General features: G+C 37.8%; 1 protein-coding gene across 2 annotated transcripts in view; it reads right to left on the reverse strand.

Annotated features, from left to right (window-relative positions):
* fam20b (FAM20B glycosaminoglycan xylosylkinase) overlaps positions 1-19,707 on the reverse strand; it is a 40,282-nt gene extending 20,575 nt beyond the window's left edge. The window contains exons 1-7 of one of the 2 annotated variants that reach the window (XM_016446631.1): positions 19,661-19,707; positions 15,892-16,133; positions 11,658-12,210; positions 9,432-9,518; positions 6,827-6,936; positions 4,325-4,450; positions 3,520-3,565 (exon numbers count right to left, since the gene is read on the reverse strand). In XM_016446631.1, the coding sequence (XP_016302117.1) occupies positions 3,520-3,565; positions 4,325-4,450; positions 6,827-6,936; positions 9,432-9,518; positions 11,658-12,034 (746 nt within the window). In that variant the 5' untranslated portion in view covers positions 12,035-12,210; positions 15,892-16,133; positions 19,661-19,707. Of the gene's footprint in view, positions 1-3,519; positions 3,566-4,278; positions 4,451-6,826; positions 6,937-9,431; positions 9,519-11,657; positions 12,211-15,891; positions 16,134-19,660 lie in introns of both variants that reach the window. The other variant, XM_016446632.1, reaches the window with a different exon arrangement.

Here is a 19,707-nt window from a genome sequence, read left to right on the forward strand (position 1 = left end):
AACCGCTTCCATCGGCGCTGCTGCAGCAAAACACACTGTTGCTCAGATGACATTATTATGTGAGTATTATGACCAGTACTTAATTTGATCCTACTGGATCCTGTTCAGGAAAATGTCAGATTTTGAATTGTTGCGTTGCGGTAGGCCTATTTGTTTTTAAAAATCCGGCATTTATAGTGCATTAGATCATGACAGTGCATGCTTGCGTGCATATGAGGACGAGCGAGCGCGGGTTTGGCTAGATGTATTTGGAGGTTATTGCTCACGTCTCATTCGGCACAAATCCAAATGTTTCCATATTCGCAATGTATTTGAATGTTAAACTATTATTTATAATGTAAACTAGGCTTGTACTTTACACGCATTCGCATATAGATGGAAAAGATCATCCTCTTCACATGAGCAGAAACGTCCTTAACAGCAGAGTGGACCGGTATACTACGGTCTATTTAAACTGACCAGTGTAACCTTTTATATGTTTGTTTGACTGTATTTTATTTTGATAATGAACAGACTGCGATGTAAATATGAATTGCTAGTGTAGTGTAGTGATATCGCGAGAACAAGGGGTGGGAACGAGAGAGCGATCATGTAGTTGAGAGTGTGTTAATAAAGTTGAGATAACAACGATACAGACTGGTTACTGAGACAAACAACACAAATTAGCTAGCACAGCTAGAATATGTGGTGTGTGTGCGCGCGAGGCGCGCCATTTTTACTCCATTTTTGGAGTAAGATATAATCCACAAATTAGGGAAATTAAAGATTTCATGGCAATGAATTAAGAATTCGTTCGATTTATTAATTTGTTCCCTCATTTTAGTTAAATCATAGGTTAACAAGGGAAAAAATTAATGAAACATGAACAGTAGCCACAAATTAATTAGTCATAGTAATGAATTAACAAGCTGATTGAATGAATTATTAATTTTTTATATCTATTTTTTCAGCAGGCGCACGATATGAAACAATTATCTGGGGAAATTAGATACAACATTTCTATTGCTTTCCATGTTGAAGAACTTTGTGTTGTTTCTATTTTAATGTACTTTTAAAGTTTAAATCACATTAAAAGCTTAATTTGGACATTATGGATGAATGATGATGCATTTATATACCGTCACAGTCACTCACACGTGTTTTGCGCATTAGCCGCATGCAGCCCAAAATTAAATAGCTTAATCGACCATCTATAGCTTTAATCGATTGCATCTCTTATCGACAATTAATCGATCATCGATTAATCGTTGGCATCCCTATTTTATAGCATTCTTATACTCTAATACATTCCATGTTGATTAGCATGCATTATAAATAGACTTTATTCTTATGAATATAGACTATATTATTATGAAATTACCTAAGATGTCTAGAACAACACAGATAAACCATATATTGTCGCAGTTGTGTTTATTGTCTTCATGTTTAATTAGTTAAGGAGTTTCGATACAGTGATAGCTTGATGCCTTTGTCCATATTATAGATTTCCTACAAAGTCAAATTATATTACTTTCGTGAGGCATATTTGAAGTTTCCGCACGAGGGCTCACTATTTCGGGTAAAAATAGAAAAAAAAATAATAACGCTTCTCTCTAAAGAAACTGCCAGTAAACACATGCAAATTCATAAGTTTTTCTCCACCTCAAGAAGTTTTCATTAATGTAAAAATAGACCTCATTGTCATGTTCTAGCCTTATTGCATTTATCTTCCAATCAAAATCAAAAATGTTATGCCCTTAAAGTTGTGGTAGTTTTTCCCTATTTTTTAAGGTATTGTATCGAAGATAGAAATTGCAGTATCATGACAACACTCTTCTGAAAAATGTTGGTAACCAATCAGTTGCCGGAAGCCATTGACTTATTGAATATCTTTAATAAAGAATACCTTCTTTTGTATTCAACTAGGGATGCACCGATACCGATACTGGTATCGGTATCAGGCCCGATACTGAGCTCTTGTACTCGTACTCGTAAAAATGTCCGATACCAAACGCCGATACCTCACAGTATGTGATCAGTGCCATATTCAGACAAAGAAACACCGACAACAGAACAACAGACAGCAGAATGGAGTTATAAGAGATTAAGGATGTCTACGAAGTATATTGTGTAAATACTGTCATACTAACAGCTGTCTAATTTGTTGGTTGATTGTAATCCATTAGGCTACATATATTTCTATCAAAGTTATCTGACATTATCAAGCTGAATTTGTTCTGACACAGTTTAACTCATAGTTATAAAAGTATTGTATTGGGCGAGTACTGGAAAAAGTGGTATCGGTGCATCCCTATATTCAACAGAAGAAACTCATACAGGTTTGGACCAACTTGAGGGTGAGAAAATGTCCTTTTAAGGCCCGTTCACACCAAGAACGATAACAATATTAGCATGCAATTTTTGTCTTTTGTTTTTGTCCTCTGCCACTTTTTAAATGCTCAAGCTCTTTAAAGTTGGGTGGATTCTGACTGGCTGTCAATATACTGCTCATCAGCTAGAAAATAAAAATGTTCTGAAAGTGATGCTAATGTTACTGTGTGTAACATTAGCATCACATCTTTCTCTGTGTTGTTATCATTATAGCTGGAGTATAAATATAATTATAGTTACTGTCCTTGGTGTGAACAGACCTTTGGGGTTCACTCCTTTCTCAATCCAAACTTGGAGTGCCAAAAAATAAATAAATAAAATAAAATAAAATTGGATAATTCAGACATTTCCTACTGCCTTGCCAGAATTAACAGTTTTCCCCAAATTTCCAAGACTCACATTACACTTTTGATTTTTTTTTTATCATTACATTAATGAGACCGTAACCATTCTGTAGACCTGGACAGTGTAGTAACCTCATGGTTTTTGCAAAAATAATAAATCAATCAATCAATCAATCAATCAATCCAGAACTGCAAGTATGTTTTCAGGTTAACAATGTTTACTTCTAATTAATGTGTTTGGCTATTTCAGCAATTACTAAGGCACAAGCCAAACATATTTCCTTCTGAGAGGACCTTTTTCTTTTGGCTGTTCTTTTCTTCACATTTTACATAACTTATTTCACTTGTGCATTACATTTATGTAAAAAAAAATCTCCTTCTCAAAACTATAAACACAACCAAAAGTGGTGCTAGTTTTGGTTTTGTGCTTATTTATAGGTTTGGGGGAAAATTAAGCCTCATTTCAGGAAATGTGTCTTAGGTGGTGGGAAAACCTACAGTCTTTATTGAATTTCAGTGCTCTGTACTGTGCTTACATTTTAATCAGCAGTTTCTGTGCCACCAAGCGTGTGAAAGATCTGAAATTATATTCTGAATGCTGGACCATCCCATTCTTGACTAAGTGAAAGTCCCCGTTGACCAATAGTTACTCACACACATATCAGCCCAACCACAATCTCAGTCTGAAACTGCGCTGATGCCAAATATAGCAATGTGTACCTGTACACTCATACTAGTCAAAGCATGAAAAATAGAAAAAACTGGCAAAGTGAGAAAACCAGTGAGAGAGAGAGAATTACAATACCTGGCGAGTTTGCCCTCTCGGTATGTCCGTCCCCATGGGTGTCTATGTTTCTGTAAGTAACCATTCTGTAGACCTGGATAGTGTAGTAACCTCATGGTTTTTGCAAAAATAATAAATCAATCAATCAATCAATCAATCCAGAACTGCAAGTATGTTTTCAGGTTAACAATGTTTACTTCTAATTAATGTGTTTGGCTATTTCAGCAATTACTAAGGCACAAGCCAAACATATTTCCTTCTGAGAGGACCTTTTTCTTTTGGCTGTTCTTTTCTTCACATTTTACATAACTTATTTCACTTGTGCATTACATTTATGTAAAAAAAAATCTCCTTCTCAAAACTATAAACACAACCAAAAGTGGTGCTAGTTTTGGTTTTGTGCTTATTTATAGGTTTGGGGGAAAATTAAGCCTCATTTCAGGAAATGTGTCTTAGGTGGTGGGAAAACCTACAGTCTTTATTGAATTTCAGTGCTCTGTACTGTGCTTACATTTTAATCAGCAGTTTCTGTGCCACCAAGCGTGTGAAAGATCTGAAATTATATTCTGAATGCTGGACCATCCCATTCTTGACTAAGTGAAAGTCCCCGTTGACCAATAGTTACTCACACACATATCAGCCCAACCACAATCTCAGTCTGAAACTGCGCTGATGCCAAATATAGCAATGTGTACCTGTACACTCATACTAGTCAAAGCATGAAAAATAGAAAAAACTGGCAAAGTGAGAAAACCAGTGAGAGAGAGAGAATTACAATACCTGGCGAGTTTGCCCTCTCGGTATGTCCGTCCCCATGGGTGTCTATGTTTCTGTAAGGGCCAGACGTCAGGGAGCCACAGGGTAACCGATCCCTCCATCACATCCCCCTCTGCACACGCAGGCTCAGTCTCACGACAGTAATAACACTTCCCATAGAAACATGTATTATTTCCTACAAGAAAAGAGACATTATCATCACTTAACTATTATTAAAACGATGTCTGGAAGGAACTGTGCTTCATGAAAGGATTATTTTGAAGAGATGACAGTTGGTTATGAATCTTTTTATGCTGCAGAGCACAGCACAGGCCCATCTGAACTCAAAAATACTACTTGACTGATGCAATACTGTTCAACAATACAGATGTAGCACATTAAGTGTAATTTTTCACAAAGTGGAACAGGAGGGATGGAAACGGTTCATTCATTGGGTTTTACTTCCCTAAAGCCCCGTTCACATCATTGACATGAAGCAACTTTATGCTAATAAAGCAAGTGTGCCTTACAGGTCCTGAAAAGTGAAGCCAAAACATTTTAATCGCCCCCTGGTGGCTGGCGGCAGTATATGTAATCAACCCCACCCGCTCCATGTAAACGAATGGAACATGAGCCAAATAAAATAAATAAATATTACACTTCAAATATTGTTTTTCCAAAGATGGTTTCCATCATTTTAGGTAGTTCTTATCACGCCGATGTATGTTCAATTGTTTGTTTTTCTAGTAAGTTTGCTTTCAGGTATTTTGATGTCACGATTGTAAGCTTGTGATTGGGTCTGTGGGTGTTTGGGCGGGACTTTGATACCGTGGCTCTAGCTCATGATCACTACTGTGCAGACTTGGGCTCCAAATGATGCCTTTGGCAAAGTTGACAGAGGCTATACTTGGGACATTTTGACTTCATTTTTCTACAGTGGAAAGGAGTGTCGTCCATCTTTTTTTTTTACAGTCTATGAAATGAAGAGTGACTTTCGGGAGAGACAACCAATAGTAGTGAAGACTGTGTCACCGAGGGCCCTCATCAACTGTCTCGAATGCAGGAAAGACAAGAGAACTTCTGGAGCAATTTCACTGTTCTATAATAATTGTCTAAAAACATACATACAAATACTAATACTTCTTATTGATTAAATGATCAGAGATGCAAACAGGTAAGGGGTAAAAATGGTGAGAAGTTGAACACTGCATGTATAGAGAAAACCTGCCACAACCAGGGGGGTCTGGGGCATGCTCTGCACTGAGATTTGAAAGATATTTGCTTCACATGCAGAGCTGGACTGGGACAAAAAAACAAAAACAAATATCAGCCCTGGCTTTCTTGGTCCAAGCAGCCCACCACTACTATCAGAATCGGTCCAGTTGGACTCCACCCATATATACACATTGTCATTCAAAATACACACACACATTAACAGTGTGTGTGTGTGTGTGTGTATTCCTACTGACCAGTGTACTCACTTGCTCTTGACTTACTCTTAATAGTCAGTCAAAAGTATGACTGTTTGAGGAAACCAGTATCTACAAAAACTAGGCATGATCTAGGCAGATTCTGATTGGAAAATTGTTACAGGCAAACGGGCCAATTCTGATACCGATTGCTGTTTTTTTTCTTTAAGTAACAGACAAGAAAGAATGAAAGACTACATGAACAAAATGTGTATTTGCTCTATTACAGGCTTAACTGGCCTTAAAAAAAATATCTGTAGCCATTTTAAATTTGATGCAACCACTGCTTTTAAATCACATTCCAAAAAAAGATGCAATATACATGTAGCATGACCTTTTATATTTTATTTAAATTAAATTGTATAATTTCAAGATATAAGGCAAACAGAATGGTCTGACTTAAGCTAAAAATTGAAATTATGTTAAAAATGCAAATTCACTCTCTGCCAGTAGATGGCGCTTATGGAACCGCTGCAATATAGCCTTTCCTTGGATACCGCTGTAAAGAAAGCAGCACTGTGCTTAATAAACACTACTTTAATATGCATTAAACGCAGGTAAAATTAAAAGAAAATGCCATCAGAATTTTTTTGAAAACAGTCAGTTCCCCTCAGAGATGCATTCATGTAAACCTCTACTCTCAATTCAATATTTTGAATTTTCTTTGAATTTTTCAAGCATCGCGAATAGTGAGCTTGCTCTGTCTGGTACAGTATTTTTTCTGGTAGAGCTTCTATTCTCTCACTTTATCTTTTATAGTAAGCAGGCTATTGAAGACAATATTGGCTGATTAGACTGCAATACTAAGCTAAACTGCAAACTGTTTGCCCCATAGTATGTATATGTATACATATCATTTAAAGAAAAAAGTAAAGAAAACGCTGGACTTATCGAAACAACCAGTTCTTTATTTATCCTCGGAAGATCACAATTTATGTTCAGCTCTGCTGTGTGGAAAAAAAAATAACAACACGATCAGCCCGACCAGATGTTGGTCAGGTGGTCTCTTGTCGAAGTGGGCAGTTTTGGCCTAGAAAAGGAAAAGGGAGGGATCATCTCAACAGACAGAAAGCATAATAGAAGAATGACAGGGTGAAACTGACCGTGCATCAGGAAAGTGCTCAGCAGTTGATCTGTAGCTACTGGCTTAATCTCTGTACGCAGATTCATAAACCTCCCCACCACCAGGGGCGCTCTTCTAAAACCCAGGATCCTGCGGGAAGAGATTGAGAAGCTCATGACACATCAATACACAGTTGGTTATCAACACGGGTATGAATGGCAATTAATATTGACAGATTTTCTGAGCACAACATGAGAGCCCTGCACGGGGGTGGATACTGTGGGTACCCGTTGGGTAAACCGCTAACATTTGATGTAATGGCTGGAATAATATTTACGTTGTCATTTGTGGTGCGGGTCGGGAATCAATAGGCACGTGTGGACTGTAGACCTGAGCCAAGACTATTTTGACTCAATTCGGTACACACTGATAGGCAGGCTGCTTTCAAACGGTTTCGTGCTTATTTGTGGTCACGCACTGTAGTCTGAAGACTGCATTAAACATTGTAGCCAATTGCACTGCAACTGAAGTGACTGACATCTTGATTATAAAGGGAGCGCTCTTTGCTTGCTTTCTGTATATAATCTATTCACAATTCAAATAAAAGTTTTTATTTTTCATGCTACTATGAGGACCATACACTGCAGTTTCATGAGAAACAACCGCATTTAAAATGCAGAGTGAATCTGCTAAAATATTTTTCTGAGAGTCACCCTCCGATGACTGACATAGTGATAGCCATAGCAATGGATGGGACAATCTAATATGTCAAAATAGATCTGCATTAAGTCTTGCAGTGTAAATATTATTATTAAACTTAAGTCGCCTCTATGTCTGTGATTACACCATGTCTAAGATAATAGGCACAATGTGCAGTGGTTATTTTAGTCAACCGGTCTATGTTAAACGGGTCGAATAACCGGTCGGGTGTTCTGTTAAGTACAGCGGGTGCGAGTGTACCAGACGGGACCAGTGAAGGACACTGTGCTGCATGTGCTAGTGTTTTGATGACATAATGAATCATACACTGATCAAGATTACGATTAGGAATTTTCAGTGAACTAATTGTGCACAGTCAACTAGAGCAGGGGTTTTTTAACTTGGGTCGGGGACCACCAGTGGTCTGTGAGAGTTCATAGAAAAGTTCAGGGGAAAAAAAATGTAAAAAAAATAAATTATATATATATAAAAAACATTTTTAATTTATTTTTTAATTTTTTTAAATAAAAGTTGAAAATTGTTATTCTTTTTTTAGGATTCTTTAATGAATAGAAAATTAAAGAGAAAAGCACACATTTTTTTTTGTTTATATAGCTGCCTATATTTTGTGAAGTAATATATTTGGGGGTCTGCATCAAAACGTTTGAATCCCCCAACAGAAGCATTTAGAACTGCATTTAGGTTTACTGCTGCTGTAAAAATGTAAAGTTTATAAAAAATAAAAAAAAACTGTAAAGTTTTTTAGTACTGTAAACAATCCGCAGACATGTCAGCTGTGTCCATGCATGCAGAAGTCAATCAAACCTGCATGCATTTTTTTTTTGTGGAACACAACAGGGCTTCAATTTCAAATCTGTTCCTCTCACAAAGCTATTGCATTGCTTCAGAGGTCTTAGAATATAGGGCACCAATCCACAGAGACTACTTTTATGATACTCCAACCAATGGTGTTTGTTTTCTCATTTTTGGAGCTTAGAACCTATGTTGTATGGAAAAGAGCTGAGTGAACAACTTTCTGTGTCCCACAAAAAAATAACTGCATATGGGTTTGGAGCGACATAAGAGTGAGTTCACAGTAGCCCATGGAAAACATCACCTGACAAAAAGCTTTAGTGAAAAGCAAAACAATGGGACTATGCAAATAGTAATGCTAATGATCAAAATCAAAGTTGACAGCCAGAATGTAGAAATCTCAAAGGCTGTTACACCAGTGTCTGACACCATGTTTACAAACACTTAACTTCAGACTGAACAGGATGGCAAACAGTCATATGAGACGTTTGTTCGAGCTTTCTAGTTTTGGCAAGTCACATCGCTTCCAATTTATTCAAAATTTGGATATCAGATCTTTTACACTGCATTAATTTACTGATGTATAAAACAGCAGTAATTCTGAAAGCGCAGCTTTTATGTTTTGAATGTGTACATGCAAAGATGCCACTGAGCGCTTCTGGGAATGTCCCAGGGGTTCACATTTATTGAAACTAACAGATTAACTTATTCTTTGTTATATGAAGGTCACATTAAAAACATCTAGGAACATTTTCTTTACTATGCCTTCATTAACTATAGGCATATAGTCCTAGTAGTTTCCTAGTTTTAAAATGCACTCTTTGTGAAAGTATTGTTAAAAAATTCACTGAGGAAGGCCAAGTGCTGAAACATTTGATGATCCATTTGTGCTTTAAGTACAATAAAAACGTAAAAAATATTGATGAGTTTAGAAGTGAGTGCGGATCCTGCTTTTTTCACCTAATAATAAACAAGTATACTAACGAAATATATTTATTTTTAATCAAGAGTTTGAAAACAATGTAAAACAAGGTAATTATTACCCTAAAACACTGCCCACAGTTGGAGAAATGCACTATTGAGTTATTTGTTATAATCGTGCAGCCCTAGCATGCGTATGTGCACATTATTACCTGTCCAAGTGGAAAGCAGCGATTTCTGCATTATGCCGATCGTACCCTGCGTACGGCTCTCCTTCAACCACATAATCTCTAGCGTACCTAATAATGAGACAAAAAAGAAGATACAGACATAAGGCGGGCGGTAATTGAGAGAAAAGCAAAAGATGACACAAAGATGAAAACAAAAACATTCTGTTAGCCATGTCCTAATGAATTCAGGCAAAACATAGTGCGTATGCAATTAAAGCTTTCTCTTGTTCACAAATTGTCTTAGTTTCTGTGGTGTCGCATTTTGTGTACAGACCTAAAGTGAATTTTCATTGGTCCAAATTACAGTATGTTGAACATGGGATATGTTCTGACTGGCTGTGATTGTGTGGTGTCACACAGCATTTTCACAATTAGTGTGGACACTGAATTAGAGTAATTAACTTAATTAGTCAATCCACGCCTAACATAAATGCACACACACTCCCGTACTGCTTCCTTGTTCCTTAAACAGCAGGATGTTGTGAGCAAATATAAGATTATTTGTGTCATCCTAAATAAACCAGACCTGATACCTTGTCAGTATCCAACACACACAAGGTCTAATGCTATTTCATGTATTCTGACTTATTTACACTGTTAAAGAGTTGGATTCTCATGTCCAAACATGGCCAAAGTTTCAAAAACGAGTTGAACGTATGATGGAATATTTCTGTGCCAAATACACTCCCTTCAGGGTTTGTATAAGTTTCTGAATTCCCTATGAAATTCTGTCATTAATTACTCACCCTTGTGTCCAAACCCGTAAGACCATCGTTCATCTTCGGAACACAATTTAAGATATTTTTGATGAAATCTGAGGGCTCTCTGATCCTCCCATAGACAGCAAGGTAACTATGACAGAATTTTCATTTTTGGGTGAACTAACCCTTTAACATGAGATTGGCAGAAACTCTGTGTATTATGTCCCCTTTAATATGAGACCCATTTTTCAACAGACTGTTCGGTAGCTCGTATAAAATTCTATATATAAAACCACACATAATAAAGTGACTATTACACCCACCGAAAACATGAATACTGTGGCCAAGCCGAGTTCACTGCTCTGAAACCTGAAATAACATTTTTCTATCCAGAATTTAAGTTACTGAGGTTGAGAGTATTGCAAGACTTTTTACGTAGGTAAATGTGCATTGTACATTTCATGTCATTTTGAAACTTCTGACACTACAGCTTATTTTAACAAAAAAAAAAACTGCTTAAAAGGCTATATTATACTTTATTTCTCAATCTTGCTTTTGTGAAGTGCAAACCTCAAGCATTAAACACTAACACTGCATTTCAATCAAAAAGTCTCACTTTCTAACCTCCTATTTGGAAAATATCCCACATTCCATTTAGAATAGTACACAATTTAATGTGACACGCCCGATTCTGATGTTTGGAACTAAAATGTTCAGAGCAGATGGATTGTAAAAGTTCAGTCTGGAAGTGAAATCATCAGAGATAAGGTGTGTTTGATCAATGACCTTAGAAATTAAGGACACAAGGAGGGCTTCCTCACTTATCTACAGTCCCTGTAGATCAATGATAACTCTAATAGCATCAGATAAGAGCAGCTGAATTCACCTGAAGTAATGACAGATCAGATTTGTGTCCTAAGTGCACTATTTTATTCCAGAAATATTCTGGTGACACTTTACAATTAGGTTCAATTTGTTCACATTAGTATTATTTCATGACACCTAATGCATTAAACATCTTCTACAACATTTCTTAATATAGGTTAATGTTAATTCATAAACATACTGATTCATTTTAATTAACAACTTGAAATGTAAAAAATTTTTTATAAACAATTGTATACACTACAGAACTTGTTCATTGTTAGTTCATGGCTGGCATTTGTTTGTTATGAATAGTTTGTGTCAATTTCTATTGCGTCCTGTTTGTATTTTAGTTTTGTTTTTTTATTCTGTTACTACTGTTGTTACGCTTGCTCTTTGCTACACATTGTGATGCATTGCGATCTCTGAAAGGCGCTGGATAAATAAAAATGATTGTTATTACATCTCTTATTCATTCGTTTCTTTTTCCATTTCACTCACCGGCTTCTTCATTCTCTAATTCACTCACTCACTCTTCCCCTCACTCTCCCTCTCTCTAAATCACTCACTCATTTTAACCTCATTCACATTCTCATTACTTTCTCTCTCTTTCATTCTCCATCTTAATCATCCCTCTCCTCACCTCTTGGGTTTGAATACCACTTTCTGTCCTCCGTCGAGCACCAGCAGGGCTTTCAGCTGGGTGCCTTTATAGCCCACGTCGGCCCTCTCTACACGAGCGGTGGCCAGGGCGTTCAGCACGGCTGCTAGCTCAGGCGTTTCGTCTGGGAACACCTCCCGGGGACCCACCCACTGGGCGGCCACTTCCCAGGGCGACTGCAAGGTGTGCGTGAGGCGAGCTTCTTTGGCCAGGGCCAGGCTGGCCTCCATCTTGCGGAAGTCCCGGAGGTCACGGCGGCTGGCGGCCGATCCCTCCCCTCCATCCAGCAGGAAGACCTTGGCCAGGCCGAGGAGAAAGAGCACAGCGCACAGCACCACCACACGCTGCTTCAGCTTCATCACCTCCTGCAGCCAGACGCCAACCGGCGGCCCACCACACCCGAGTCTGCCAGGAGACACGTACTTACGCCTGGGGCATGGCACTGCCCGCTGTCTGACCAACACCACCACCGGTCAGGCAGGACAGGAGCGGGTCGAACCACCAGAATGTGAATGAGTGAGGACGACGACACTTCCTGTGAGAAGAGCGAGAGTGTTTGTCATTTTAAAGGAAGAGCTGAAAATTTGCTGAAAATGTATTCAGCCTCAGGCTCAGATGAAGAGTTTCTTTTTTGGAACAGATTTGGAGAAATTTTGCATTACATCACTTGCTCAGCAATGGATCCTCTGCAGTGAATGGGCGCCATCAGAATGAGAGTCCAAACAGCTGATAAAAACATCACAATAATCCACACCCCTCTAGTGCATCAGTTAAATCTAAAATACGAGTCCTCTATCCATAATATTGCTTTCTCTTGTGAAAAAGTTGTTTAGTTTGAATCAGGAGAGAAATATGCAAAGATCAAGTTTCGAGTTGTAAACTAGAGATGTAACGGTATGAAAATTTCTTATCACGATTATAGTGACCTAAATTATCATGGTTATCAATATTATTACGGTATTGTTAAAATGTGCTGGATATGTTCTAAAAGTACAGACACATAATGATGTCCGGATTTTAAATGACAGCATGACTGACAACAGTTTATCTAATAGCATGTACGAAATGTTCAATTAAAGCTTTGAAAAGTTTCATAAAATGGTAAACCTCACATTTCAGCCTATAAATAAAGAAAAGGGTTAAGTCAAAATGATAATTGATTAATAAATGATTATATGGATTTTATCTGCTCCACAAATAGTTCTAGATACCTTATCAGAATTATTTAAATGTGTAGAATCCACATAAGCTTGTTTTTCATCAACCAGTCAAAATTTTGTGGACAAAGCAGCACTGTGATTAATGCTGCGTTCAAGGCTGCGTTCCAGTCTGGTTTTTTTATGCCCTTCACTCGCAAACTTCCCTCCGTCTCGTTCACTCGGATGTACAGACATTCTATATGTATATAGGTATGCCTGGGCTGTTACAAATGTTTAAAGGGGTCATATGATGCGATTTCAATTTTTCCTTTCCTTTTTAGCAACATCATACGACCCCTTTAAAAAAATAATTGATATATTATAGAGTTGTTTGGGGTGGGGAAAAATTGAACGCGATCTGCGATGACATCATAATCATGTTGCATTGTGGTCTGTGGAGCGGCCTTAAGTGTGCATATCAAGCAGGCGTCTTTTGCGCTCTCAAGTTCGTTATTTCAAATGTAGACGCGCATGAGGTGCGACGCGCTCGTTTTTTCCAGGCGCGTCCGCACCGCAGCAAGATAAAAACATCTCAACTTTTCAGAATGCCGCAAGCGCACCGCAGATCATGTGACAAGAACCAACCAATCACCTTCACTCTTTCTATAACAACATTGCAAGCTCAGCCAAGATGGAGGAACAGCTGATCATAGCTGTACAGGGATGGCCATTTTTAAATGAATTTAGTGTAAATTTAGTAGCAGAGCTACTGCAAGCGATTTTCAGTGCTTGAAATCCATTTATCCTTTGCTGAAACATCTGCGCCATCATGGAAAGTGCAGGTCATGGTTGCTGCAACACACGCTACCGAGCGCTTTGGAAAGAAGGAAAAAGCGGCGCAGCTAGCGTTTTCCACGCGTTTTAGGCGCGACATGTGAACGGCCCCTTATGCGCCCTCGATCCCACTTCTGCTGAGCCCGCACTGGTGCGAGCTCCGCAGCAGACTTCTACCCAATAGTCAAAGCGGCATTACGTCACGAAAGTGCGGACTCAGAGGAAGACCGCGAGGGTTTAGGGTGCCATTTGGGACAGGGCCGCAGACTCGCTCCCTCGGTCAAAATCGAGGGGTCGAGGGTCTGTCCATATAAACTTACCTCGTTCACTCCACGAAGTGGAACGCACTTCAAAATTGCAGCGGGGATTCCCCCGAGGGGAAGAGTTTGGGGAAGTTTGCGAGTGCATGTCTAAAAGTGGAGTGGAACGCAGCCCAAGTCCTCCTGGGAAGTTCGTACTTACGAGTTGTCACTTTCGTCGGCACAATATGGCGGTGTACCTTCTTTTAATAAATTACAAGAAAATACAGCACGGTTTGTTAACTCTGCTTATGGAAAATGAAGAGCAAAGAATTCACATCAGGTGTGTTTTGCGTTTTTATTTTTTAAATAATTTATGAAGCCACTTTAAGCTGTATCGTACAACAACTTGTTATATTTCAATCCTGTCATATATAATACCTATAAGTAGTGTGATTTATATTTTATTTTGCACTCTCTCTCTCTCCGTCATGTTCCAGACATCAGCATCAACAAAAGCTATAAAAATACAGATTAAAAAAAAAAAACTGTTGACGAATGCAACATGGCAAATCAAACGATTTCTCACCTACAGGTGCAGAAATGATAGAAATATAATTTTTTTCTTGTATTTCATTAACTTGCTGCATATAACAAGAACATGACCAATTTAAGTTTATAGGACAACTAAACTATCAATTTCAACAAAAATTTACCATCAACAACAGACGTTGCATCCATCGATTCCGTCATGTATCTCACTGACACGCCCCCAACTCGGAAACCAAGCCAGCATTGTAGTCTACTCTACCAGGATCAGTAAACAGTCCTCCATAAAATGCGCTGCACACATCTGAATATTTGGGTTGAACTGTTCTGGAACAGTGTTGTAAATACAACTTAACCACTGATTTCAACAAAGTAGTTTCGCTTTCACAACAAAACACACAGCTTCTTCATGACATGGCAGCAACAACAATACTACAGCGAGAATAAAAGTTACGCCTTCTTTCTTTGCGTGAACATTTGGGCGGCGTTATGCAAATCTTCCCACATCGTGACGTAGACATGTGGCGGCGTGTTAGAACGAGCCTTTTTAGGTAGGCCTGGTTGACTTAACTTTTATAAAGAATATCTCTTTGGATTTGAGACTTTAGTCTTTGCAACTTTACAGATCTTCTTTATGCACCAAGAGCTTGTAACACTTCAAACAGAAAGGAAAAATTTAAATCGCATCCTATGACCCCTTTAAAACCTCCCAGCTTTTCTGCCATGTTTTCTCACAAAACAAAACTACTATGTGTGCTGTGCGCACGTGACACTGTTACTTAAAACTTAGCTTTATGCTGGGCAGCATTTATCCCCCGTTGTTCAAATCATGGTAATCAAATACGGTTGTAATGATAATTAAAATATGAAATGGTAACCGTGGGGAATTTTATCATGATTGATCATCAAACCGGTAATTGTTCCATCCCTATTGTAAACAAATATGTCAGTGAAATTTGATGTGAAAGGACAACAAGGGACGGACCTTTTCACTGGAGGAAGCGTTATTATGGATTATGGACTGGTATTTTGGCCAGAAGCTATGGTTTAACATTAAAACATCTTCATAATGGTTTTGTTTATTACAAACACACACTTTTTCCCTTAAGATCTCAACTGATGGTCTGGAGTTGTGTGAATTATTTGTGGATTATTGTGATGTTTTGCAGTGTTTCACTGCAGAGGATCCATTGGTGAGCAAGTGATGCAATGCTAAATTTCTCCAATGAAGAAACAAACTCATCTACATCTTGGATGGGCTAAGAGCAAATTTTCAGTAAATTTTTATTTTTGGGTGAACTATTCCTTTAATGCACAATTTTTTATTCAATAGATCTATGATGATCCATCACTGAGATGTATATTGTACTGTATGACTGCTGTGAGTCAACATGGACAGACATAACATTGACAGGGGTAGAATAAAATCAGAGCACTTCACATAAGAGCACTCACTGATGCAGGAGAGCTTTCTCAGTTATATAAGACGCTCCAGGTTGTGTCTGCGTTAGTGCTGCTCGTGTTTAACGTGACAATCTCTCATGCACGCCAACTCAAATCCTCCTAATATATGATTTGGAGTCCAGCCTGGTGCTGTGTAGAGGGTAGGGCTGCCACCTGTCTGCTCAGGTGTGTCTAGTCTGCTACTGTCTGGGCGAGTCTGGTTTCTGTGGCATCTCAGCACAATCCTGAACTCCCTAAGGTAGAAAAAAGACAATAAGAACACAAAGCTTCAGGCACATCAATAATTCCAGCAAAACTAGGTGGGTCAAAGCATTCTAGATCTGTTTGTTTATTCAAAAACATTCAAAATGCAATTCATACATACAATCATTTGAATACACCTAAGATGAGCATGTTTTCAACTTCTGGATTAAAATTCCCTTTGATATTTTTGTGGGGGAAATAACTCAAAAACATCAGGGTGATAAAGCTGTCCTGATATCATAATGAAGAAAACGCATTAAAAAAAATAACCTCTTGAAAAGCAAACCTGATTAAATATTTTGGCATAATCTTTTATCAGTACTATTTTTTAAGGGGGAAAAAAAACATTTATTTATATTTGAAAATATTACAAATAATGTCATGTGGTGTGAATTTTTATTTTTTTAATACTTTGTTTGAAAAAATGCGTAAGAACTTTTTAACGATTAAAATGTTTGCACTCACATTATATTTTATATATATATATATATATTTTTTTTTTTTGAAAATGACAATAAAGTGAATACAAAGAGTACATTTTTAATAAACTGGCACGTGTTTTAAACTAGATTTTTCCTTTTATTTATCATGGACACATTTATTTGTCACTGAACCTGGTACATACACTACCGTCCAAAAGTTTGGGGTCAGAAAGATTTGTTTTAATGTTTTTTTTTAAAAGTCTATAATTTTATTTGATCAAAAATACAGAAAAGAACTTTAATAATGTTATATATTATTAATATTATTTAAAGTAACAAAGTTTTCTATTTTAAAATATTGTTAAATGTAATTTATTCCTGTGATGGCAAAGCTGAATTTTGTGCTGTTAATATTTTTGTGGAAATCATGATACATTTTTTTTTTTCAGGATTCTTTGATGAATAGTAAGTTCAAAATGACAGCATTTCTTTTAAATATATGTTTTGTAACAATGTATAAGTGTTTACGGTCACATTTTTCCAATTTAATGCGTCCTTGCTAAATAAAAAAAAAACTTACTGACCCCAAACTTCTGAACGGTAGCGTATAAAACATGAATTTGTCAAAGTATACAAACACATTATTACTGTGATGAATCTTACTCTAAATGCTTCATGTTCAAGGAAAAATTACACTGACAATCTATCTTATAACAACAAACAGAGGCCATAACTACATTTCGGTATAAATTAAAGATCTATTTAAACATAAACCCAAAGATGGCAAACTTCAAAACCTTTAGTTCCACTGCTCACAAAAGGAAAAACTCAACAAAAATACAACAAATGCCAGCAATCAATATGAACAGCCTCAAACACATGCAACTTTCCCGACGGATCTCAGGGTCTAAATTAAAGCGAAAGAGCTGCCAAGCAGAAGCAGCAGAATCTCAGCTCAAACACACTGCGGTACTGAGCCCTGGCAAACACAGCTCGACACTCTCTCACCACTTCCTGATCTCAGCCTGGGGCTTATCGGTGTTTGAGAGCGCTGCCACTCCAAAGACTTCTACTAAACACACACACACATTTATTACTGTGCTCTGCACTCTTACATCTAGTATGTGGGATCAGCCCACTCATGACAATGGCATAAAGGCAGACTTTTGGCAGACATCCACAAAATACATAGCTTTGATTATAGAACATTACATGAGACAAAAATCACAATGCGAAGTTTGTATTTTTTTTCTCCCCCTAATGCTATATTGACCTGCATTGATTCTCTCTGGTGTCTTTGTGAAGAGCAAAAACATACATTTCTTTAGACTGGAGTCACATGACAAGTGCTCATCCAGGGATCAATATTAAGGATGTTCTGATGGAGCCCGTTTGAGAGTTTCAGACCACTAAATCTTATATCTGTGGATTATGTGCATGCACTTTTATGCCTTGAAAACATATAAATGGGTTTTGTGTGATGCACTGAATGTTGCAAATTCTGTTTATTTAAATACGCCACCAAGGTCAAGTTATCTGTCATGGTGTTTCATTATAGCTGTATAATTTTCAGCTATTATTGCAGTTCCGCTTGTCGAATTGGTTTGGTCAAGTGGTATTCCAAGACTGCCAATATTAAGTCCAAGCTGTTGCAATATATCTACTTCAATATATTTTACAATGCAATTTATTCCTGTGATGTCAAAGCTGAATTTTCAGCATCATTACTCAACTTGCTGCTCGAGAAATTCTTATTCTAAATTCTTAATTATTAAGAATTTCTTATTATTATCAAAGCTGAAACAGGTGGGCTGCTTGTTTTTATGGAAACCGTGACACATTTATTGAAGATTATTTGCTAAACAGAAAGTACAAAAGAACAGCATTTAATTGAAATAGAAATTATGTAACAATAAAAAAAAATGTTTTTGGTCAATTAAATGATCCTTGCTAAATAAAATATGAATTTCTTTAAAAATACTGAAACCTGACAGTAAACTAGTTAACACTGCTGCATTAGTGCTTCTTATACAACGCCTAGGGGAGTGACAGCAAAAGCATTCTCTCTTCTGTCAACTGTAATCTCTCTCTCTCTAATTTTTCCTTTTAGAAAGTCATAGAAACACTATCTTGTTTTTTTCTTTCTTTTGCTATTGGAATACATGGGAACGTAACAATGATATCTGTTGTAGCTTCCGTTCACCACTATAGAAGTTTACCCAACTATGATGATTTCTGCTTCCGAGAACCCTGAAAATGTCAAAAGGGTCCATACAGTGCAGAAGCACAGGACTCCAGAGCTCTCACGCCTCCCATGAGGAGCACAGTGCTCTTCTTCTAACATGAACCTCTAACAGAGAAGCGCAGTCACACACAAAATGTGTATTATCCATGCAAGAAGCCCTGAGTCACACACCAGCCTAGATCACTGCAGATCTCTGGCCTTTCGTCAAGTGATCGGTCTGAAGACATGCATCTCCTTATCAGACACACGTAGGTGAGCAAGTGCACATTCATCATGAGACTGGGTGCCTCATAGCCTGCAGCACATCCTGTCCACGCAGGCACTAATGACACACAATCAGCCATTCATATCAACTCCAGCTACACGCTAACACACATCTATCACACCTACTAAACAAACGGCTCCAAGTGTACAGTTCCACATGCAAATAGACCAGCTGTTACATTTAAGACGGTCAGACTGGACCGCTGCTGTCATGCGTTTAAACACACCTAATACTGACTTTTATGACATTTACACAAATAGAAGTTTGTACAGTTTGTTCAACAACTAAAAATGAATAGAAATGTGTGTGAAATTGAGCGCTCGCCTCGCTCTTATGTATTTTATAAGCGAGAGTGCTAACGGCGGTTAGCCACAGCTAGCTCACAATTCCCTCGTGTTCTTCATATTATAGCGATGAAATAAACACAGATATAATCCAACGACACATTTGTGAGCTCACCGTAGGTGTACCTCTATATATATGAGTGTCTGCAGTTGCTGTTAGTGAGTTGAAGTCCTAGTTTTTAGTCACAGCATATCCGCGCTGCTAACAGTGAAACCGTGACATTTAAAAGCATGGACTCACCTTAGCGCTACTAACGAAACCTTTCAGCAGGAAAACCCCCCACGGCC

Source organism: Sinocyclocheilus anshuiensis, unplaced genomic scaffold (genome assembly GCF_001515605.1).
Source record: "Sinocyclocheilus anshuiensis isolate Anshui unplaced genomic scaffold, SAMN03320099.WGS_v1.1 scaffold279, whole genome shotgun sequence".
Classification (NCBI taxonomy): domain Eukaryota; kingdom Metazoa; phylum Chordata; class Actinopteri; order Cypriniformes; family Cyprinidae; genus Sinocyclocheilus; species Sinocyclocheilus anshuiensis.